Source organism: Tachyglossus aculeatus, chromosome 9 (assembly GCF_015852505.1).
Source record: "Tachyglossus aculeatus isolate mTacAcu1 chromosome 9, mTacAcu1.pri, whole genome shotgun sequence".
NCBI lineage: Eukaryota > Metazoa > Chordata > Mammalia > Monotremata > Tachyglossidae > Tachyglossus > Tachyglossus aculeatus.
Genome location: NC_052074.1, coordinates 27,896,731 through 27,922,335, shown reverse-complemented (window position 1 = coordinate 27,922,335; position 25,605 = coordinate 27,896,731). Strand labels below are relative to the sequence as shown.

The following is a 25,605-nucleotide window of genomic DNA, read 5'->3' as shown; positions in this document are numbered from 1 at the left end:
CCACCAAGGGCTTGGGAGAATACAGTATAACAATAGACAGATTTCCTGTCCACAACGAGCTTACAGTCTAGAGGGGGAGACAGACATTAATAGAAAAAAATTAAGATGTGGACATAAGTGCTGTGGGGCTGGGATGGAGACTGAACAAAGGGAGCAAGTCAGGGTGATTCAGAAGGGAGTGGGGGAAGAGGAAAGGAAGGTAGTCAGGGAAGGCCTCTTGGAGATGTGCCTTCAATAAGGCTTTGAAGGACGAGAGAGTAATTGTCTGACAGATTTGAGAAGGGAGGGCATTGCAGGCCAGATACAGGGTATGGGTGAGGGATCATTGGAAGATTGGATACAGTTCCCTCATCTGTAAAATGGAAATTAAGACTGTAACTTCCGTGTGGGACAGTTACTGTGTTCAACCTGATTAGCTTGTATCTACCCCAACACTCAATATAGTGCCTGACACATAGTAAGCGCTTAAATACAGTAATAGTAATATTCATTCATTCATTCATTGAATCATATTTATTGAGTGCTTACTGTGTGCAGATCACTGTACTAAGCACTTGGGAAGTACAAGTTGGCAACATGTAGAGACGGTCCCTACCCAACAACGTGCTCACAGTCTAGAAGGACTAGTAATAGTGGTAATGGTATTTATAGGTGTTTACTGAATGCAACAACTAAGTACTTGGGAAAGTACAGAAAGGGCATGGTATATATGGAGCTTGCAAGAATATTTACAAATAGTGGAAGTGGTAAGAACCAGTCAATCATTGCTATTTCCTGAGCACTTACTATGTGATTTGGAGAGTGCAATACAACAGAATTAGCAGGCACATTCCTTGCCCATAATGAGTTTACAGTCTAAAGGGGGTAAAACAAGAATCATATGGGAATAGAACAAGTATGTCAGGATGACATAAATTAAAATAAATACTGAATGTGCAATTGAATATTTATATGTATGCATGCATATATACACATATATTAACATTACATAAACTATAAATCCTTATGGGCAGGGATCATGTCTACCAATTCAATTTTATTGTACTTTCCAGGTAGTTAGAACGGTGCTGTGCTCGTTGTATTGTACTCTCCCAAGCTTAGTACAATGCTTTGCACACAGTAAGCTCTCAATTAATACAATTGAATAAATGAAGTACTCAATACCACTGATTGCTTGATTGATAGAGGCGTACATTCATAAGTGCTAGAGGGAGCCAGTAGGTTGATATGATATAACTGGGGCTTTGGGAATTACTTGAGAGGCTAGTTGGAGGAGGTGAGATTTTAGAAGAGCTTTGACCATGGGGAGGGCTGAAGTCTATTAGATTTAAGAGGAATCAATCAATCAATCAATCAATCGTATTTATTGAGCGCTTACTATGTGCAGAGCACTGTACTAAGCGCTTGGGAAGTACAAATTGGCATCACATAGAGACAGTCCCTGCCCAACAGTGGGCTCACAGTCTAAAAGGGGGAGACAGAGAACAGAACCAAACATACCAACAAAATAAAATAAGTAGGATAGAAATGTACAAGTAAAATAAATAAATAAATAAATAGAGTAATAAATATGTACAACCATATATACATATATACAGGTGCTGTGGGGAAGGGAAGGAGGTAAGATGGGGGGATGGAGAGGGGGACGAGGGGGAGAGGAAAGAAGGGGCTCAGTCTGGGAAGGCCTCCTGGAGGAGGTGAGCTCTCAGCAGGGCCTTGAAGGGAGGAAGAGAGCTAGCTTGGCGGATGGGCAGAGGGAGGGCATTCCAGGCCCGGGGGATGACGTGGGCCGGGGGTCGATGGCGGGACAGGCGAGAGCGAGGTACAGTGAGGAGATTAGTGGTGGAGGAGCGGAGGGTGCGGGCTGGGCAGTAGAAGGAGAGAAGGGAGGTGAGGTAGGAGGGGGCGAGGTGATGGAGAGCCTTGAAGCCCAGGGTGAGGAGTTTCTGCCTGATGCGCAGATTGATCGGTAGCCATTGGAGGTTTTTGAGGAGGGGAGTAATATGTCCAGAGCGTTTCTGGACAAAGATAATCCGGGCAGCAGCATGAAGTATGGATTGAAGTGGAGAGAGACACGAGGATGGGAGATCAGAGAGAAGGCTAGTGCAGTAGTCCAGACGGGATAGGATGAGAGCTTGAATTAGCAGGGTAGCGGTTTGGATGGAGAGGAAAGGGCGGATCTTGGCAATGTTGCGGAGCTGAGACAGGCAGGTTTTGGTGATGGCTTGGATGTGAGGGGTGAATGAGAGAGCAGAGTCGAGGATGACACCAAGGTTGTGGGCTTGTGAGACGGGAAGGATGGTAGTGCCGTCAACAGAGATGGGAAAGTCAGGGAGAGGACAAGGTTTGGGAGGGAAGACAAGGAGCTCAGTCTTCGACATGTTGAGCTTTAGGTGGTGGGCGGACATCCAGATGGAGATGTCCTGAAGGCAGGAGGAGATGTGAGCCTGGAGGGAGGGGGAGAGAGCAGGGGCAGAGATGTAGATCTGGGTGTCATCAGCGTAGAGATGATAGTTGAAGCCGTGGGAGCGAATGAGGTCACCAAGGGAGTGAGTGTATATTGAGAACAGAAGGGGACCAAGCACTGAACCTTGGGGAACCCCCACAGTAAGAGGATGGGAGGGGGAGGAGGAGCCTGCAGAAGAGACTGAGAAAGAACGACCGGAGAGATAAGAGGAGAACCAGGAGAGGACGGAGTCAGTGAAGCCAAGGTCAGATAACGTGTTGAGGAGAAGGGGGTGGTCCACAGTGTCAAAGGCAGCTGAGAGGTCGAGGAGGATTAGGACAGAGTATGAGCCGTTGGATTTGGCAAGCAGGAGGTCATTGGTGACCTTTGAGAGCGCAGTTTCCGTGGAATGAAGGGGACGGAAGCCAGACTGGAGGGGGTCGAGGAGAGAGTTGTTGTTGAGGAATTCTAGGCAGCGCGTGTAGACAACTCGTTCAAGGAGTTTGGAAAGGAATGGTAATAACTAGAAGGTGAAGTGGGGTCAAGAGAGGGTTTTTTTAGGATGGGAGAGACATGGGCATGTTTGAAGGCAGAGGGGAAGGAACCAGTGGAGAGTGAGCGGTTGAAGATGGAAGTTAAGGAGGGGAGAAGGGATGGAGCGAGAGATTTCATAAGATGAGAGGGAATGGGGTCAGAAGCACAGGTGGCCGGAGTAGCACTTGAGAGGAGGGAGGAGAGTTCCTCTGAGGATACCGCTGGGAAGGATGGGAGAGTAGCAGAGAGTGTTGAGAGCCGGGGGGTTGGAGAAAGGGGGGAAGAGACTTTGGGGAGGTCGGACCTGATGGATTTAATTTTGTTAATGAAGTAGGAGGCCAGATCGTTGGGGGTGAGGGAAGGAGGAGGGGGAGGAACCGGGAGGAAGCTCCCACAATTTGAGCCCAGAGCCAGAGGTGGGAGATTTGAGAATGTTGTATGGTTAGAAGGTGAGGGTGAGAGGAGCAAAGAATGCAAACCATAGGAGGTAGAGTTGATATGCAAGATGGAAAAGATGGTGTACAGCCTTGAAATCGATGGAAAGGAGGCTTTTTGTTTGAAAGAGGGATATTGACAACCATTGGAGGGTTTTGAGGAGTGAAGAGACAAGGTGCTCAGCGATATTTCAGGAAGATGATCTGGGCAGCAGCATGGAGTATGAGAAAGGAAGAGGGTGGGGTAGAGACCATTCATTCAATCGTATTTATTGAGCCCTTACTGTGTGCAGAGCACTGTACTAAGCGCTTGTGAAGTCCAAGTTGGCAACATATAGAGACGGTCCCTACCCAACAACGGGCTCACAGTCTAGACCAGTGCTGTAGCCTCACGGCAATGTAACTTCTGTCTGGTTCTCCCTCCCCCTTCAAATCCATCAGACTACAGCTCTCCCAGACTTCAAAATTCCTCTGAAACCCTACCAACTCCAGGAAACATTTCCTGATAAATGTTTATTTTTTATGGTATTGAAGCGCTTACTAAGTGCCAAGCACTGTAGTGGGGTGGATGCAAGGTAATCAGGTTGAACACAGACCTTGATCCAAATAGGGCTCACGGTCTTAATGGGGATTTTACAGCTGAGGTAACTGAGACACAGAGAAGTTAAGTGACTTGCCCAAGGTCTCACAGAGCTGGGATTAGAACCCAGGTCCTCTGACTCCTAGGCCTGTGCTCATTCCATTAGGCCACACTGCTTCTCTTCTTCCTAGGTCTCCTTCTCCCTGCTATCATCTGAAATCACTGTCATCCAGGAGGTCTTCCATGATTATCCTCTCATATCCCCCAATCTATATCTCCCTACAGCTGCCACTTCAGCACTTCCGCATCACCTACGCATTTGGGTATTCACACACCACTGGTGCATTTATGTACAAATCTTTATTTTCTACTGTTATGTCCCACCAGTAATTTATTTTAGTGTCTGTCTCCTCTGGTAGATTTTGCAATTCACTGAGGACCAGGATCATGTCTAAAAATTCTATTTTACTCTCCTGAGGGCTTAGACCATGTTTGGCACAGAGGAAACGCTCAATAAATACTTGAACAAGGGTGCTGACTGTTTGAGTGAAGAGGCACTGTAGTTCCTGGCTTCTAGGACAAGAAGGAAGTAATGTCAGTGATATTTATTGACTGCTTACTGTGTGCAGAGCACTGTACTAAGCACTTGGGAGGGTACAGTACATTAGAGTTGGTATACATGATCCCTGTCCTCAACACGTTTACATTCTAGCGGACTGTAGTGTTATCAACAGATCTCGAAAAATTGAAAGTAGGGAAGAGTTAAGGAGAGTGGATGAGAAGTTCACTCGTGGGTGTGTTGGTTAGCAGTTGTGCTGTCTCTAATGTCCCTGATCCATTTTAGACTGTAAGCCCACTGTTGGGTAGGGACTGTCTCTATATGTTGCCAACTTGTACTTCCCAAGCGCTTAGTACAGTGCTCTGCACACAGTAAGTGCTCAATAAATATGATTGATTGATTGATTTCAGCTTTTCTATCTTACTCTTTTTCCCTATGCCCCTTCCCTAAATTCTCTTCCTTGCTCTCCCCTCTGCCCACACCTCCCACCCCCACTTCCTTTGCTCTTTTTCTTTTGGTTTTGCTAACTTTCTCATTCTAAAATGTCAAGAAACTTGAAAGGACAGAGCAGGAGGGCAGCAAGGCAGATGCAAACCCACCCTAGGCAGATCAAAGTAGTGGTACTTCTAAAGCCTCTTGAAAAAGAGGCAGGGAGAGTGGATTTGTTCCAGATCCTCAGGATGTGGCAAGCTGGGTTTAGAAGAGAGTATATATATATTTATTATTCCAAGCCACTTCAATTACATCATGTTTGATTCCTTCCCCACCCTCCCACACTCAACCAACTCATCGCAGACTATTCCTTAAGGGAGCCATCTCTTCCTAGCGAGGTGACAGTCACCCACCTTTTCCTCAGACAATGCCTTCTAGTTCGTGTAGACTTCATGTCTTCCCCAGCCACGCTTCTTAGCTGGAGAGAAGTGTGTTGCCCCATTTCCTCAGTGACTGGAGGTTGAGAACAGACAGGAATTCTTAAGTTCTGGGGCAGGATGGTTTGAGCTCCTCTTCCCTCTTTCTGTCCCTTGAGAACTGCAGAACAGGGAAGGACTTGAGAAATTTTTGGAGGGAGATGTGAAGGCACAGATGGAGATGCTATATTGGAAGTTGGCTTCTAATGCACTTCAGGGTGGGAAAAATGAGAATCTACTCCACTGTTCATGTCCATCTCTGTAATTTTTTTATTATATTAATGTCTGCCTCCCCCTCTAGACTGGAAGCTCAATGTGGGCATGGAATGTGTCTGTTATATTGCTGTACTGTATTTTCCCAGTGCTCAATAAATACAATGAACTGACTGAAAGTGCCTTATCAGGGCTCAAAGGATTCTTCTCAGGTGGGGATGACAGGCTGGCAAGACACTGACAGTCCTTCTCTCTCCTGCATTTATCTGAGGGTCTTTGACAGTTCGCCCCCCTAGTTGGACCTTTGTATGACTCCTGTCAAATTCAGCTGAGGCCCCAAGAATGTATTGGCAAAATAGCCTTCACAGCCATGTCTCTGGCCACAGCAGAGGCTGGGTGGTCTCACTGGACACCCCAGAGTGTGTGTGTGGATAATGATCTGTCTCCAACTTCCTTACAGGCTGTTTCTTTCTCAGTCTGAAAACCCTTTGAAAAAGCCCCCTGACAAAGAAACCCTTCAGCTTGGCTTCCTTGGCAAAATCTGAACATGCAAATGAAAATGGCCAGCCATGGGGGTTTTTTTGTATGTGTTTGTTTGTTTGTTTGTCTGTCAGGTTAGCGCTTTGCTGGGCATAACGTCCTCACAAGGAAAAATAAACAGTATTGGCCCGGTGAGGCCAGAAGCTGTGTTTTCACCTTAGGATTCTGGGGGAAGGGTTTGTGCATTCTGCACAGCTACATGTCCCCTTCGGCGAAGAGGGAAGGAAGGGAGAGAAACAATCCCTTCTGCCACTCGCAGTCACACACTCGCTCTTAGACAAAACAATTTAAAGTTTGCCCCCCAGGGGACCCTGTGATTCTTTCCCTCATTGATTGCCTGTGATTTCCAATTCAAAGAATTTGTCCCTGAAATGAAACTGTGTGGCCTAGAGGAAAGAGCATGGGCGTAGGAGTCAGAGAACCTGGGTTCTAATTCTGGCTCCACCACTTGTCTGCGGTGTGACCTTGGACAAGTCACTTACATTCCCTGTTCCTCAGTTACCTCATCTGTAAATGGGGATTAAGACTGGGAGCCATTTGGGACAGGGACTGTGTCCAAACTAATTCACTTGCACACATCCCAGAGATTAGTACATTGCCTGGCATATAGTAAGCACTTAAATACCACAGTTATATTATTATAATCATTACTGCTAAATCCAGATACTTTTTTATTGAACACTTACTGTGAGCAGAGCACTTAGCACTTGGGAGAGTTAGTGCTAACTGGTTAGCTTCTCTGTGCCTCAGTTACCTCATCTATAAAATGGGGATTAAGACCATGTGACCCATGTGGAATGTGGACTGTGTCCAACCTGATTAGCTTGTAATCTAGCCCAGCACTCTAAACAGTGTGTAGCACATAGTAAGCACTTAATAAATATCTTAAAAAAAAATGAATCCTCAGGTGGGCAGAGAGGTGGGGGTCAGGGAAGGTGGCCGGGAGGAGGGCAGAAGAAATGGAAAGTGCTGGCTCTGGTGTAGGTGGGAGCATTCATTAATAGAATGAGGGAGTTTTAATGTGCAGGCTCCTCGCTCAAAGCAGAGCGGGCGATCAGCACACGATTCTCCCGGGTGGAATTTCCAGCCATCTGATCCAGAGGATTCCAACAGTTTGCCTGGAGTTAAGATCAAGGGCCCAAGAATAAAGGAACACTAAATGATTAATTTGTACACCAGTTAACTGCCCTTTTACCTCAACCTCCTATGTGGCTGAATATGTGAGTAGGGAAGTGGCTCACCTAGAAGCAGGATAATAATAATAATAATAATTGTGGTATTTAAGTGTTTACTGTGTGCCAGGCACTATACTAAGTGCTGGGATGGATACAAGCAAATCAGGTTGGATACAGCCTCTGTCCCACATGGGGTTCACCATCTAAATCCCCATTTTACAGACGAGGGAACTGAGGCCCAGAAAAGTGAAATGACTTGCCCAAGATCACAAATCAAAGCTCTATTTGTCGGGATGGAGGAGGGTAGATATTCACTCCCACTAATACACCACCACCCCTCCATACACACACACACACAGCCTGTACACGATGTGTGTGTTCTGATGTTTTCTAGGTACCACCAGAGGCCATTACATACCTTCTTAAATAAACAGGCACATATGCCAATTAGCCAGAAAAATGTGCTTACAAGAGAAAATTCCATTAAGGATAGGACAAAATTCTAGGTCTCCCAGCTTTACAGTTAAGTGTGGGGGTGGTTTGAGTAATACACGATAGTATATATAGAAATAAGTATATTTCATTGGGTGTTCATAGTCTACTCCATGTGGTAGAGAGTACTATAATTGTTTGCATAGGGATGTCCATAAAAAAAACATTGTTTTTGATCATATACAAACTTTGGAAAAATTTTCTTCCTGCACTGAAAAGGCTCATGTTCAATCTCAGATGAGGGTGAGTTTTGTGGAGATTAGGAGGAGAAATTAGTTATCCATTTGGAGATTTTAAAGTACCTCATTTTCCCATGTTAAAATCAAATTAAATTTCTATGTGGGAGAAGGGAGGAGAACTTGACCTGAATTATCCAGAAGAACTATGAGCATGCCACTACCACTCCTTCCTTCAAAATACTCAACAGTTTAAGAATTCCAAACCTTGTTTCATGAATTCCCCCACCAACTCTAAGGCAGAGTGTAATACAAATCCCATTTCAGAAACACACATTTGAGAGCACAGAGGAAAACAAACTGACTTTTCAATTTTTTCATAGTATTTTTTAAGGACTTACTATGTGCCAAGCACTGTTCTAAGTCCTGGGATAGATACAAACTTATCAGGTTGGACACAGACAATGTCCCATATGGGGCTTACAGTTTTAATCCCCATTTTACAGATGAGGTAACTAAGGTACAGAGAAGTTAAGTGAATTGCCCTAGGGCACACAGCAGACAAGCAGTGGAGTCAGGATTAGAACCCAGGTCCCTTCTGGCTCCCAGGCCCATTCTCTATCCACTAGGCCATGCTGCTTCTCTACTGTGAAGGACATAGCATTTTTCTTTTCCTTAATATTGATCCAGTGCAAATCTCTTGCCTCCTAGGATTTTTCTCTCTAAGTCCTCGTGGACAGGGATCCTTATGCCACAAAACAATATCATTCTGTACCTACCAATGCCCAGTACAGTACCTTGCAATGTAAGCACTTAATAAATGCTACTGTTCCTCCTACAGTAGTTTGGCTGACTCCCTAGCCAATTGGAAAATCATTTGGAGCATGCAAAATTCTCCTTTCCTGATGGACTTGAGCCTCAGAGATTTGTGCTTTTTTTGTTGTTGTTGTTTTTCCAATTTCAACATAGAAGAGTGAGAAATTCAAAAACCCAAGCAAGATTTTTGCAGGAGGAATGCAAATTATATACTCTCAGACCCTGCTTTTATTCCTTGCATCATAGTAGGATGTGGAAATTATGCAGTCTTCACATTTTTCTCCCCCACTGCTGCTCCTAACATTATAATCTCCGTGAGTTTCAAAACCATCTGCTAAACACCTTCAAGATTCCTACCCCTGACCTACATGATGGTCATATGGCCAGACACACATACATACACACACACACACACCACACCCAACACATACCTGCCCCTGTTTCTTCTATGATAATTTAGTAATTTAGTCATTTGCTCCTGTGTTTTACTCCCTCCAAATCCAGTGCCAAAGAGATTAAAATATTATTTCCAGTTTCATCTGGTTAAGTAAAGACAGGAAGCAGCATGGCCTAGTGAAAACAGCACTGGCTTGGCTAGTCAGAGAGCCTGGGCTCTAATCCTGGTGCTGCCAATTGCTTCCTGTATGACCTTGGACCAGTCACTAAACTTCTCTCTGCCTCAGTTTCCTCGATTGGAAGGAACACGGGTGTGGGGGTTGGAGGATGTGTCCTACCCCCTATTGATCAATCAATCGTATTTATTGGGTGCTTACTGAGTACAGAGTACTGTACTAAGTGCTTGGGTGAGTACACTATAGCAATATAACAGAGTGGGTAGAAATGTTCCCTGTCCACAATGAGCTTACAGTCTAGATTTGCTATTCACCTATTGCATGACCTTGAAAAAGTCATTCATCTGCTCCAAGCCTCAGTTTCCTTATCGGTAGAATGGGGATAATAATTCTTGACCCTCCCCTACCTCTCTCAGGGAGCCTGGGAGGACAAAATTAGAGAAGTAATAAGGAAGTACTTTGAGAAATTGAAGGGCTTCACAAATTCAAAGTGTCATGAGTCAGAAATGTTTATGCATATTTAAGATAACCAAAATCTTTGCTGAATCAATATAATGCATGAGGAGTCATATTTATTGAGCACTTACTGCAAGCAGTGTCCTGTACTAAGTGCTTGGGAGAGCATAATATAACAGAGTTGTTGGACTCATTGCCTGCCCACAAGAAGCTAACAGTCTAAAGGAATGTATTGGATATATATGAATATATTAAGTAAGATTAGGATTGGGTCAAAACTTTATGGCTCCAATAGATATAAATCCAACCATTAAATGAAATGCGGAGGCAAAAACTAAAATTTCTCACATAAAGAGAAGACGGCAGCAAAGGGGTACTGCCAAAGCCACAGAGGCACATCTTGGACCAAACCCTGAAGATCAACAAACTCTGTGCTCTCAAGTCCCTCAGACCAGGAAGTTCCAGAGACAGGGATCTTCCATGAAAACATCCTGCCTTTGGTTTCTCAAGAGCCCAGGTCCAGGTCTGGGCACTGCTATCAGGATACTTCATCCTGATCCAACATCAGTTTAAAAGGTGGAACATTGCCCTGGGAGAAATGCCAGGAACAGTGGGCACGGAACATCTCACATCGTCCTGAATTTTGGAGCAGAACTTTTGATGCTGTGGTCCAGAGTTCATCATCTTGCCACGTATATTCCCCATCGCTAAAATCAATGCCTTGTCGGGCAAAATGAAATAAGACTTTAAGTCAAGATCCTGCATGGATTCAATCAGTAGGGAAGGGGAAGCATGTATCATTCAGACCCCAAATCTCCTTTTCCTAAATAGCAGAACTTCTTGTGTCATCTGGGCACTTGGATCCATACCCTTTGAGCCTCTGGGATTCACCCCACAGCACTTAGGTACATATCCATAAATCATTTATTTACATCAATGTTTGTCTCCACCTCTAGATTGTAAGCCTGTTGTGTCTATCAACTCTGTTGTACTGTACTCTCCCAAGCACTTAGTATAGCACTCTGCATGCAGAAAACACTCAATAAATACCATTGATTAATTGGTTTTATGCATTAGTTTTCCAAATAATTGCTTCAACTCCTCACTTTACTCAGAGAGATGCAGTTTATGTGAGGAATTTTATTAATGTTGAGAAAATGGAAGTGTTGAAAGTGTAAAGGCAGTCCTAACAATAAAAACTTAGACTTATAATGATGAAATCCACATTGTATTTCAAGTGGTTTTGATCAAAATAGGAATAGACTCCTATTGAAATGTTAGTGAGCAAAATTGTACACTATGTTGTCTCACTCTACTGTCCCTTCTTCAAAGAAGCCTCCCAAAAAAATGGAATTCATGTACCAGACTCTCTGCAATCAAAAGCTTCACTGGCAACTCAGAACTTAAAACATTCACTGAATTCTGCTACCTAGGGTATGTTGTTCAATATTTTCTGATGATGGGGCATCAAGCTCCGTACCAGGTCGAAGATCTGTAAGGCTGATGTTAATCAGTCAATTTATTGAGCATTTACTGTGCGCAGACCACTGTACTAAGTGTTGGGGAGAGTATAGTACAACAACAGACACATCCCTGCCCACCACAAGATTACAGTCTAGAGGGAGAGACAGACATTAATATAAATAAATAGAATTACAGATATGTACGTAAGTGCTGTTGTCCAACTTTTTAAACTGATGTTGGGCCAGGACACCCTACAGAAAATACATCCAGGTCCTGGAGCAGTTTCATCAGCATTATCCTTTCAATCATATTTACTGAGCACTTACAGTGTGCAAAGCACTGTACTAAGCACTTGGGAGAGTACAATACAACAACAAACAGATGCATTTCCTGCCCACAGCCAGGTCACAATGTATGGACCAAACTTGACAGGATTAAATCAATAAATCTATGGCATTTATTGAGCTCTTACTGTGTGCAGAACACTGAACTAAGCACTTGGGAGAGTATGGTGCAACAGAGGTGGCAGGCATGTTCCCTGCCCACAGGGAGCTTACAGTCTAAGGGGGAGACAGACAATTCAATGAATTATGAATATGTACATAAGCGCTCTGGGGCTGAGGGTGCTGTGACTGTCAAATGCTTAAAGGCTACAGACCCAAGTGCAAGGGTGATGCAGAAGAGAGAGGAAATGATGGCTCATTTGGGCAAGGCCACTTGAGAGAAAGATGTGATTTTTAACAAGGTATTGAAGATGGGGAGAGTGGTGATCTGTTGGATTTGAAGAGGGGGAAACCAGCAAGGTAAGATAAGTGAGGGAAAGGGGATTGAGTGCTTTAAAGCCAGTGGTAAGAAGTTTCTGTTTGATGCTGAGGTGGATGGGCAACCACTGGAGGTTCTTGGGGAGTGGGGAAACATGGACTGCATGGTTTTTTTGGTTGTTTTAGAAAATTAACCTGGGCATCACTGTGGCTTGGACTAGAGTGAGGGGGAGACAGGAGGCAGGGAGGTCAGTGAGGAAGCTGATGCAATAATCAAGGCAGGATAGTATAAGTGATTGGATCAGCATAGTACTGGTAACATCAAATCTTAGGACCAGGTTTCCAACCTTGACAGAGGGCTGACAGTTTAAGGAGGAGGGCAGCAGCCATTTTATCACCATGTAACAGAAGAAAACTGAGGCACAGAGGTTTAGTGACTTGCCCAAGGTCACACTGACTCCCAGTTGCCTGCTTTTCCTGTTAGATCCAGCTGCCTCCCATTTTTTAAAAGAATCATAAACTTCATATATTTGTGTGTGCCCCCTAGTAATTAATAAATAATAATGATGATGGCATTTGTTAAATGCTTACTATGTGCCAAGCACTGTTCTAAGTGCTGGGGGTATACAAGGTAATCAGGTTGTCCCGCATGGGGCTCACAGTCTTAATCCCCATTTTACCAATGAGGTAACTGAGGCACAGAGAAGTTGACTTGCCCAAAGTCACATAGCTGACAAGTGGCGGAGCCGGGATTAGAACCCATGACCTCTGACTCTCGAGCCCGTGCTCTTTCCACTGAGCCGTGCTGCTTCTTGGGAAGCTGCATGGCCTACCAGTGCTCAGAACAGTGCTTTGCACATAGTAAGTGCTTAATAAGTGCCATCATTATTATCATTATTAGTGAAAAGAGCATGGATCTGGGAATCAGAGAACCTGTGTTCTAATCCCCATCTCCATCACTTGTCTGATGTGTGTCTTGGGCAAGTCACTTAACTTCTCTGTGCTTCAATTACCTCATCTGTAAAATGGAAATTAAGACTGTGAGCCCCATGTGGGACATGGACTGTATCCAATATGTAACTACTCCAGCACTTAGTACAGTTCCTGGTATGTGGTAAGCTCTAAATAAATACCATGAAAAACACACACACAAAAAATGGATGTTTTAAAAATCTGCTCTACCCAAAGCTCCACCTTGAAAACCCTCCTAAAATCCACCCTGCCATATAAACCCAGCACTCAACTTTAGCTCTTAATTATGCCTGTCCTCACCACTTTTGTATCAATTTTTATTCACTTGTACATTCACATTTTTTTTTACTTTTCTAGTTGTAAATATCTTCAATGTCTACTTCCCTCAGAGTCTAAACTCCTTGTGGGCAGGGAACAAGTCTCTTCTTTGTTTTGTATATCCTGAGTACTTAGCATAGAGGATCGCACCCAGTGCCTGCTTAATAAATACTATTAGTGCTACTACTTTTTCCCAGAAATGTCTGCTGCTGCAACTTACAGAGAATGCCCCCTTTGCACTTTTTGTAGAAGAATGCACTTTTTGCAGATAAATGAGGCTGAAAAACTCCCCAGATTTGATGAAAATTGAGAAAAAAAAATCTTGGCAAAAATATATCTTGTAGGAGCAGAGGAAAGCAGGCTGTACTGTACAACAGGAACATAGGGAAAATTTAGCCAGTGTGATAATGACATGGAAGTTTTATTCTCAACCACTACCGCTACTAGGACCAAAGAAATCCATTCAAATGAGTTTTTGTAAAGAGAACCTGAATGTCCCACTAAGAAACAACAGATGCAGACATCATTCATTCATTCATTCAATCGTATTTATTGAGTGCTTACTGTGTGCAGAGCACTGTATTAAGAGCTTGGGAAGTACAAGTTGGCAACATATAGAGATGGTCCCTACCCAACAGCGGGTTCATAGTCTAGAAGGGGGGAGAGAGACAACAAAACAAAACATATTAACAAAATAAAATAAATAGAATAAATATGTACAAGTAAAATAGAGTAATAAATATATACAAACATATATACATATATACAGGTGCTGTGGGGAGGGGAAGGAGTTAGGGTGGGGGGATGGGGAGGAGGAGAGGAAAAAGGGGGCTCATCATTCTTTCCTCCTTTAAATTGGGGTTTTTGCAATCTAAATTTGGAAATGGTTCCCTGTGATTCAAAATTCTTCTCTAATATGGCAGAATGGAGGAGTTAACCTTATCATTAATACTATTTATTGAGCACTTACTGTGTGCAGAGCACCATACTAAGTGCCTGAGAGAGTACAAAACTACAGAGTTGGTGGACACATTCTCTACCCACAAGCTTATGGCCTACATGGGGAGACAGACATTATTATAAACAAATAATTTATAATTTGTAATTTATAGATATGCACATAATTGCTGTGGGGCTGAAGGTGGGGTGAATACCAAGGGCCTAAATGTCACATATCCAAGTGCACAGAAAATGCAGAAGGGAGATGGAGTTGGATTTAAGTGAATTAGACCTCACCGGCTGACTTTTCTTGGAAGCTAAACACTGGGGTTTAGGTCCAAAAGAGATTTTTTCTCCCATTTGTACCCGGACTCATCCATCCAGCCCATGTTTCTAAAATACTACTACTACTAATAATATTTGTAAGGTGTTTACTCTGGGAGGGAGATATTTTATCCCCCATTTTAGAGATGAGGTAACTGAGGCACAGAAAAGTTAAGTGACTAGCCCAAGGTCATCCAGAGGATCTTCCTGGTGAAATCTCATTGATAAACAGCGTGGGTGCAAAGATAAATTCAGGTGCTTGCACCATATTAGCCAGGAGACATACAGCAGGGGAACGCATCTTCCCCCGAAGCCACCCCCTTTTCCAAAGAATCTGACCCCCTTATTCAAGTCAGAGCAGAGACCAAGAGGAGAGAAAAGGGACATTGCATGCACTAATCTGTACTTTTGACCTCTGACCTCTGCCATTATCTGACTGGAAGTGGTAATAATAATTGTGGTATTTGTTAAGTGTTTGCTATGTGGCAGGCACTGTACTAAGCACTGGAGTGATTCCGAGCAAACAAGTTGGACACAGACCTTGTCCAACATGGGGCTCACAGTCTGCATCCCCATTTTTACAGATGAGGTAACTGAGGCCCAGAGAAGTGAAGTGACTTGTCCAAGGTTATACAGCAGACAAGTGATGGAGCCAGGATCGCAGTAAACAGCTGGGAGAAGTAGAAGGCAGCCTCTTCTGTTGTATTGTTATAGTGTACTCTACCAAGTGCTTAGTACAGTGCTCTAAACCTAGTAGCGCTCAATAAGTACGATTGATTGATTTTTCCTCTGTTGGTCAATCCATAGTATTTTCAGAGCACTTGCTCTTTGTGGAGCACTGTAACAGGTACCTGAGAGAGTACAGCAGAATAGGTAGAAATGATCCCTGCTCTCGTGGAGCTTACCAATCTAGCAGGGGAGACAGGCATTAAAATAAATTACAGGTTGGAGTAGCAACTAGTATGAAGATATCAATCAATCAATCAATCAATCGTATTTATTGAGCACTTACTATGTGCAGAGCACTGTACTAAGCGCTTGGGAAGTACAAATTGGCATCACATAGAGACAGTCCCTACCCAACAGTGGGCTCACAGTCTAAAAGGGGGAGACAGAGAACAGAACCAAACATACCAACAAAATAAAATAAGTAGGATAGAAATGTACAAGTAAAATAAATAGAGTAATAAATATGTACAACCATCAGGTGCTGTGGGGAAGGGAAGGAGGTAAGACGGGGGGATGGAGAGGGGGACGAGGGGGAGAGGAAAGAAGGGGCTCAGTCTGGGAAGGCCTCCTGATATGATTTATAAGTGCTTGGATTGGAGGAGGGAATGAGTATCTATAATGCTTAGTGGCTGAAGATTCAAGTGTATAAGTGATGCAGTACGGAGGACTATAGAGCTGGGAGGTAAATTAATCAGGTAAGACTTCCTAGAGATGTGATTTTAGTAGGATTTATGGAAATGAAATAAGTAATGGTCTGTGAGATTTGACCTGAGTTTCAGAAAGGAGAGAGGGTGTGAACAAGAGGTTGATGAGCAGAGAGTTGAGAATGAGACACAGTGAGTATATTGGTATTAGAGAAATGAAGTGTCTGGGCTGGGTTGTAGTGGGAGAGGTAGGAGGGAGAGAGCCAAATAGAGGGCCTCGAAGCCATTGGTGAGGAATCTTTGCTTGATGTGGAGTTGGAGGGGCAGCCACTGGAGGTTTTTGAGGAGTGGGGAGATGAGTGCCAAAAATGATGTATTAGAGAGGCAACACATTGAAGTACAGACTGGAGAGGGGGAAGCAGGAGGCAGGGAGGTTGATGAGGATGCTGTTGCATCGGATGAGTTGAGATATCTTTCTCTTCTGTGGTGGCAGTTGCCACTGCAGCTGCCTCCATCACCCTAACTAAACAAGCCCATCTCTATTCTGTTGTGGCTAAAACACATTATTCTGGCTTGGCTGAAAATGCCCATGGATGGCCCCAGGGAAGGCAAATTCAGCCTCGGCAATGATGTGAAAGAAACAGCAACTGCTGCTGATGCCCCATTGGAGACTTGACAACTTTTCACCCTCCAGCATCCATTGCTTGGAAGTCAGAGGTCTTGGGCTTTAATCCTGGTTCTGCATTTGTCAGCTGTGTGACTTTGGGCAAACCACTTAACTTATCCGTGCCTCAGTTACTTCATCCATAAAATGGGGATTAAGACTGTGAGCACCATGTGGGACAACCTGATTACCTTGTATCTCCCCTAGTGCTTAGAACAGTGCTTGGCACATAGCAAGCACTTAACAAATACCATTATTATTATTATTACCACTAAATACTACAGTTATTATAAGTGAACTTCATCTTCAGATGCATCTCCAAGCACACAGGGTAAACCTAGTTCCAACCTGGACTAAATCACTATATCCAGCTATGGGTGGCCCAGTTTAAGAAATGGAAAATTTAGATAACGCGGAGAGGAGAGACTGGTATGTGATTAAAGAACCATAAAATTACACCTAGGTGAAGAGATTAAATCATGAGGATTATTTAGCCTACAGAAGTACAGGCTGAATGGCAACAATAAAAGTTTTCAAGTAAATTAAGTTATGTTTCACTATACAGAGGATGATGACCATCTATTCTCCCTCTCCACTGGGAACTTATTAAGAGAAAAAGCTTAAAAATGCTGCATGGAAGATTAGGTTGGATGGAGGAGGTAGTTTCAAACAAAGAAGGTTTTCATACCTCGGAATGGGTTCCTGAGGGAGGTTGTGGATTTTCCTCCATGTTCATTTCAAATCTATGAAAATTAATATTAAGCTACACGCAGCAACCTCCTGCCTGTGGTGGTATGACAATAATAACTTATTAGAAAATTACCCTAAATTGTTTCGGGGCGTTTTCAGTCAGCTGCAGAGACTACATCCAGCGTTGAGTCGCAGTCAGTATTTATGGAGGACTCTCTATTAGCACAGTGGCTTTTGTAACCGTTGGGAAATTTCTGGAAAACCTAATAGAAAACATGAACATCCAGGCTGGGTCCCAGCGAGGGATATGGTCCTCTCCGTTCCAAATCTAAGACAGTAGGGGTCGCCGAAGCACCGCTGAGGACCACAGACAGGCCACCCTAACAAGGAACACATTCTTTCTGGATCCAGAGGGTCTGTGCATTTTCCCCATTGGCCCTGGCGGAGGCTCTCCCTTGTTGTTTGCTGTTGATAAATAAACATTTTTCAGCCCCCATATGGTACAGTCTGTGTAAATAAAGGAAAACTTAAATCTGAACGCTGAAGTGATAATCTGACTCTTCAAACATACTGCGGCTTTTAGGAGATTTGGAAAATGATCTGATCCTGGAATCGTGTATATTATCCATACGGCCTTTCAGACTTTTTTAATATTACATGAAAGGCACTTTGCCCTTGTCCTAAATTTGGTAGAGCTGAAAAGGGGAAGGGGTTTTAGTTCTGTACGTTATCATGCTGTGACTTTTTTTCCCCCTGGGGCCTGAGAACTTTTTATCAGTTCTTTGCCAATATGCCGTCCTAGGTTGAAGATAATTATCTCCGAACCTATGTCCAATGAAGGTTTTAGGTTACATTATCCACCTCGTACAAAATGGTTCACTAAATGAGTCTCATAGAGTGTTGTACTGGGGAGTGTCACGGCCTGTGGAAACAGGAACAGAAAGTATCTCTTCCTCCAGAAAGAACCCTGGAGCCTTTCTGAGGGGACATTGAAGCAATAATAATAACAATAATAGTATAGGCTAAGTACTTACTATGCAGTGGGGTAGATTTAAGTCAGATAGGATACATTCCCTACCTTACTTGAGGCACGCAGTCTAAAGGGGAGGGAGAAAAGGGGTTTTAGCTCCATTTCACAGATGAAGCAACTGAGCCCCAGAGAAGTTGTTACTTGCCCAAAGCCACAGATTAGGCAAGTGGAAGAGTCAGAATTAGAACCCAGGTCTTCTGATTCCCAGCCCTGTGCTCTCGCTCCTAGACCACACTGCTTTTCTAAAGCAGAAAAAAAGTTGCAGAAATCTGTCAGGTAGACAAAAGCACACCACCTCTCTCTCCCTAGCCCAGACACCAGAAGATTCCATTAGATTTCAAGTGCGTAGGATCACAACTTTTAATCTTATGTTTCCCAGCACCCAGTAAAGTACTCTCCACACAGTAGCACTCAATAAATCCTGTTTATCATGATGATGATAGTGCAAAGAGATAGGCCAGTGAATAAGAATTTCCTGGTCCCATGATTCAATCCTGTTTTAGTCTCCAACCACATTCCTGCCAGGAGTTCAGAAACCAGTTTCCACAACAACCAGCCTCAAAGTTTTGCTCACCATTTTTTTTCCTTCAGCCAACTCTACCCCTCCTAGGGAAATATTAGAGAATTTAACAAAGTTGTTGTTGGAATAATGAAAAAAAAAACCCAGATGATTTTCTGCACTTCCTGTTTTCATCGAGACCTAGAGACAGAATCACAGGATAGCCCTGAGAAACAAGAATCTCAGTGGCCCTCACAGTCAGTGTCAATTTGACAGCTCTGTCCTCCCTGAGAGGCCAATTCCAATTTTCTCAGTCTTATGTGGAACGTATGTGAGCAGAGGGTCGGCAGAAGCTTCCAAAACAGCAGATAAAGAAAACTGGAAACTGCCTCACGATCTTGGGGAGCAAGGGAGCCAAACCCTCCGAAATGATTCCAGTTTGGTCTGAGTAACAGAAGTGCTGGAAGACACACCAAAGAGGCTGTTCCTGAGAGCTGTCCAGCCCGTTCCCTGGACCGGAAAGGTCTTGGGATGTTCGGATAAATTTCAGCTGAGCAGATGAACTTTTGCCTTGGAACAGAACCATTTTGACCTTTTTCATGGCCAATGAATAGAAACTTTGACTCCCAGGTTTAAGGCTTGACACCGTTGCCTAGTCGAAAGTTTCATCGAGGACAAACTAATATGATGATTATTATGAATTCATCAATAATTTTTATGGGATTTGTTAAGCACATACTATGTTCTAGTCACTGTTCTAAGCGCTGGGGCAGATACAAGTTAATCAGGTTGGACAAAGTCCCCATCCCACATGGTGTTCACAGTCTGAATCCCCCTTTTATAGGTGAGGTAACTGAGGCACATTAAAGTGCAGTGATTTGCCCAAGGTCACACAGCAGACAAATGGTGGAGTCAGGACTAGAACCCAGATTCTTCTTACTTCCTGGTCCAAGCTCTACCCATTATGCCTTGTTGCTTCTCGTTATTCCCCCTTTAGACTCCTTGTGGGCAGAGATGGTGTCTACTAACTCTATTGTATTGTACTCTCCCAAACACTTAGTACAGGGCTCTGCACAAAATAAATAATAAATTCCAGTGATTGATCTACTGATTCATTAAAAGAAAAATTCCAAACCACATACTGTAGGAACACCTACTTGCTTTGAAAGAGGAACAGAGCACTAAACATTATCTCTGAAGCCATTTTACACAGAAGTACCAGCCTGGGCATGTGTGACTTGGGGTTGCAGTTCATAAATTTGCCCTCCCCATATGTACCAACTGAGGGGACGAAAAGCAAAGCCTAAGAGTAATTCCTGTACTCTGTCTCTTTGTGTGTTCTCCCCAAGTCAAGTAGAATCTCCGTGCAGAACGGCCCAAATTTGAGGACAGTGAAAGATATGTGGCCCATTTTAAAAGTCACTTTGATGTTTAGCCCTTTCCGCACCAAACCACAAATTTCCTGGCTCTTCCATCTGTCTGATGTGTGACCTTGGGCAAGTCACTTTACTTCTCTGTGCCTCAGTTATCTCTTCTGTAAAATAGGGGTTAAGAGCCCCTGTGTGGGACCTGGACTTTGTCTGACCTGACAAGCTTGTATCTACCCCAGCGCTTAGTACAGTGCCTGCCACATAGTAAGGGATTAACAGATGCCATAAAAAAATGTAAAGTTTGTCCCAGCTTAAGAGCAACTAGAAGTAGCTCCCTATTCAGTACTTTTCTCCCCTGGAAGAGAAACCTGTGACCAGGTCTTAGATGGATTTGAGAGGATGTGTTGGAAACTGAGTTGAAAACTTGGCTCCTAGGATCTCCAGTCAGACTCTGTACCCTGGTTAGAGTATATTATTTTCTTAGCTCAAATTGCTGTTTCCAAGTCGTTATTTCTCCACAAGGAGAAAACAATATTGGGTCTTATGTAATATCAACCTCAATGAATCTGGAAGTGATCATGGAATGGGTGGGGTTTTTTTCCTCTTTTAAGAAGAAGAAAATAAATTTGAGATTGTTTGTGTATGGCCGAGAATATTTATGAACTGCTCCCCATGTTTTCTCATTACATATTTCACTGAGCACGTTGGTGTGTGCTGTACTGTAAATCTCAACAGGGAGAAAGAGAGCAGTTAGAAGAAAAGGAATCAATCAATTACCTAGGGTATTAGTGATCACAATTCATTTAGTATCCCAAGCCCTGAGTAGTTAACTTTTTATGGAGTCTCCTTGTGGGCAGGGAATGTGTTGTACTCTCCCAAGTGCTCCATGCAGTGCTCTGCACACAGTAAGAGCTCAATAAATATGATTGATTGATTCATTAACTGATCAGGGCATGACAATAAACCAAGCTGTGACTCAAAGAAAGGGGTTGTGTGGGCAAGGTTTTCAATGGCAATGTCAGCCTACTGGAGAAAGCACAGGCCTGGGAGTCTGCTGTGTGACCTTGGGCAAGTCACTTCTCTTCTCTGTGCCTCACTTGGGCAAGTCACTTCTCTGTGCCACAGTTTCCTCATCTGTCAAAGGGAGATTAGGAACGTGAGCCCCATGAGGGACATGGACTGTGTCCCACTTGACTGTCTTGGGCTTGGGAGTCAGAGGTTGTGAGTTCCAATCCCAGCTCCGCCACTTATCATCTGTGTGACTTCGGGCAAGTCACTTAACTTCTCTGTGCCTCAGTTACTTCATCTGTAAAATGGTGATTAAGACTGTGAGCCCCATGTGGGACAATGTGATTACCTTGTATCTACCCCAGTGCTTAGAACAGTGCTTGGCACATAGTAAGTGCTTAACAAATACCATCATTATTATTATTATTATTGTCCTGTGTATACCCCAGTGCTTAATATAGTGCCTGGAACAGAGTAAGCACTTAACAAATACCATTTTGGAAAAACTCCAAAAAGCAAACTAAAAAAGCAGAGACAGTTAGAAAGTCAGTCAGAGAATTCAATGATTCTTCCCCCTCTTACCTCTATGGTAAAATTGCTTTTGGAGCAGAATCCTATTCCTGTACTCAGGATAACTGCAAGGGACAGCAACCATGCTTTTTCTCCTAGCACTTAGTATGGTGCTTTGCACACAGTAAGCACTTAACAGATACTACTACTACTGTGGGGTGATGTTGGAGGCAGGATCACAGTGAAGCTAATTAGCCAGCTTGTTTGGAGTGATGATGTCATAACTGGCTTCAGGTGTTCTGGTGTTCATCCTAAGGCAGAGCCACAGGTATATGCTGATTAGTTAATTAATTAATTAGTTGCTACTCCCTTAATTATAGAGCATTAGGGAAAAAAGAGGCCACCATTAAGCCCTTAGTTCCCATCTCCATGTTCAAAAATGTCGCTAGGGATATTTATGTGTTTGTATACCTATCTCCATGTTGAGTGGGAACATCTCAGGGACTATATAGTGATTATTTGTGATGCTGAGGATTAACTATCTAGTCTTCTGGCAGCAAAGCCATCTGCCAATGGTAACCTTCTATTATGCAGTCATCATTTGCCCTTAAAGATCGTAAGATTTAAGGGCAGTGAGATCCTATGCAAGTGGGCAAGGGCAGCTGAAAAGATCTTGTATTTAAGATGATAGATGATGCTATCCTGATCATGATATGATAGATGATAACAGTAATACTTTGGAAGTCTAAAAGGTTCTTTTTAGAGAAGCTCAAAGGACATGCCCAATTATCCCCTTAGTCACTGAACATTGTTGGGAGGTAGGTTTCAAGTTGAGTTTTAGGAACTTGGCCAAGTCTTGGCCCGAAGCCAAGACCTTCTGACTTCCAAGTCCCTGCTCTTTCCCTGAGCATGGACGATGGAAACAAGTTCAACTATTCTACACTGTAATGGGATATGTTCAAGTGAAATGAAATTCATTGTATTTGAATGTGCTGCAGTGTCCTTTTGGACAAAGAAATAAACCTTCCACAAAGACAACTCTGTGTATTTGTGTGTGTGTATCTGTGGTATGTCTGTGTGTTTTAGACCATTTTGTCTTCTTTGGCGAGGTGAAAGATTTTCCATCAGGCAGGATGGGATTTCTAGGGAACCGTTCTGCTTTCCTGCAAAGACTAGAGGGAGTAGCTGAGTTTTATGACTGGTTTTCTTTCTGCCACTGCTGTAAGCCAGAAAACGTATTGATGTTTCAGTTTTGTCCTCATGAGAGCAGTGACATAATGAATGCAGTGAGAAGTAACGTGGCCTAGTGAGAAGCAGCATTGCCTAGTGGTCAGAGCACGGGCCTGGGAGTTCGAAGGACCTCGGTTCTAACGCCTGCTCCACCACTTGTCTGTTGTGTGATCTTGGGCAAGTCACTTACTCTGTGCCTCAGTTCCTCATTTGTAAAATGAGAATTAAGACTGTGAGCCCCATGTGGAACATGCACTGTGTCTAACTTTGTACCTATGTCAGCACTTAGTACAGTGCCTGACACATAGTAAGGCACTTAACAAATATCATAAAAGAAAAAAAATGGTAAGGGACCCTAAGCTGGCATTTCTTTGCCTCCTTCCTAGACCTCGAAAGGGGCTTGACGAAGGCTCTGAAGAAGCTGGATGACTTTCTGAACACCCCTCTACCTGATGAAATCGACGCCAGCAGTTGCGGAGATGAGAGGAAGGTGTCCCGACGCAAGTTTCTAGATGGGGAAGAGCTGACGTTGGCTGATTGCAATCTGCTGCCCAAACTTCATGTGGTCAAGGTGAAAAGAGATGCCTCATCTGACTTGTATTTGTGCAAGTACTAAAGCTTTCCTGTTCACTTGCGAATGCATAGATACTGTTCGTAGCCCACTGTTTGTAGTTCATAGGAGACTCTATGTTGCTTGCTAGCAATGACTGTGTAGCTATTTCCCAATAATAATAATAATTGTTAAGTGCTAACTATGCACCAAGCACTGCTCCAAGTGCTTGATTAGATACATGTTAATCAGATCAGACACAGTCCCCATCCCACATGGGGCTCACTGTCTCAATAGGAGGAAGTCCAGGTATTGAGCCACCATTTTGCAGATGAGGAAACTAAGGCATAAACAACTCAGGTGTCATGCCCAAGGTCACAGAACAGGCAAGTGATGATACTCTGGGATGAATACAGATTATCAGTTTGGACACAGTCTCTTTTCCCCAAGGAGTAGAAACCAGTTCCTCCTGACTTCCACTTCCCTGCTTTTTTAGTCATGAGCCCCCTTTCACTCACTCAACTCTAACAGGACTCTATTTTTTTTCCATTTCTATGAGAAAAGAAAGGAGATTTACTGAGGCTTAGAGACTTGTCCATTGCCTTTAAAGAGCCCATTGTCATGCTCACTGCTAGGCTGTGAACTCGATGTGGGCAGGGAATGTCACTCTATTGTTGTATCCTACTTTCCCAAGCACTTAGTTCAGTGATCTGCACACAGTAAGCACTTAAACACGACTGAATGAATAAATGCATCGAAAGTTGTTTATGGTCCACTCTGATCTCACTATCCTCTTCTAACATGTTTACAAAGTAACACCTGACCTGGCCACCATTTCTCCTCTGCATTGCCTTAAAAAAAATGCTCATAGCAACTGCGTTTGCATTGGTTCTAGATCGTGGCCAAGAAATATCGCAATTATGAGATACCGGCAGAGATGGCGGGCCTATGGAGGTATCTGAAGAACGCTTATGCCCGGGATGAATTCACCAACACCTGTGCAGCGGACAAAGAGATCGAGGGGGCCTATGCTGACGTAGCCAAACGACTCAGCAAGTCCTGAACATCGTTTCCACAAAGGACTCATTCTCCCCGAAGGACCCCTGTCTCACAGACTCCTCTCCTTGTTGCCTTGAGAAGCATCACTCTCGTATCAGATTGAAATCAGGACTGCAGCATGCTGTCTATAATGAAGGGTTGGAACTGAACCAGCATACCCTGGAGGAAAACATGAAGTTTGGGGCAACAGAAACCATAATCAATTCCTGCTCCGCTGATGACTAAAGATGTATTATTGGGCAGGTTAGGGTTGTGCAATGTTGACTCTTCTTCATCTATTTTCAAGTCTCAGAGACCATCTACGCAAGCCACCTTAACAGACCTCATCAGATAAAGTACTGCTGAAGCCACGGGGAGCAAAGTGATTGAGATAAAGGGACACGGGGAGGGTTGGCTTTTGTGCCGAAATGCCTTTGGCCAATGTATTTAAGCAACTTTTTGACATCCGGCCCTGAATGAATAGGGCAGCAGATATTAAGAATTGCAAAGTTCCGAATCAGCTTGTGTAGGGAGAAGGCTTTGTTGATTTTAACAGGCTGGCAAGTTTTGAGCTAATCTTTCACTCAGCCAAGACCAGGGAAGAAAAGAGAGCAAGCATGTGCTTTCAGATTTTAATTATTAGGGAGTCGAAAGGGAGGGAGGGGTAGGGTAGCTTTGATGCCAAAATACTCAGGGGTGTGCCCACTGGTGGGAACTGTTTGATCACTGGTGTTTGCCTTGTTTGGAGATTGCTCATCCTTGAGATTAGAGTATTCTTTGATGAGTATTTGATGATCACCAAGGTAGGGTGTTTGTAGAGAAGTGATCACCTGTGGAGATGTTAAATGCCCAATGCCCTCTTGAAAAATGGAAATCTAGGTAGGCTTTCTCTTTCCTGTCCTGATTCATCAGCTTTTGGACCAGAAAACAGGAGGGAAGGTATCTTATAAGCACTTTAAAGTAA

The 25,605-nt window shown here is 43.6% G+C and overlaps 1 protein-coding gene across 2 annotated transcripts in view; it reads left to right on the top strand.

Annotated features, from left to right (window-relative positions):
- The window catches only part of CLIC5 (chloride intracellular channel 5), a 74,130-nt gene extending 48,841 nt beyond the window's left edge, over positions 1-25,289 (top strand). For both annotated transcript variants that reach the window (XM_038751478.1, XM_038751479.1), the window contains exons 5-6: positions 23,440-23,624; positions 24,499-25,289. In XM_038751478.1, the coding sequence (XP_038607406.1) occupies positions 23,440-23,624; positions 24,499-24,666 (353 nt within the window). In that variant the 3' untranslated portion in view covers positions 24,667-25,289. The remainder of the gene's footprint in view (positions 1-23,439; positions 23,625-24,498) is intronic.
- The last annotated feature ends 316 nt before the right edge of the window (positions 25,290-25,605 follow it).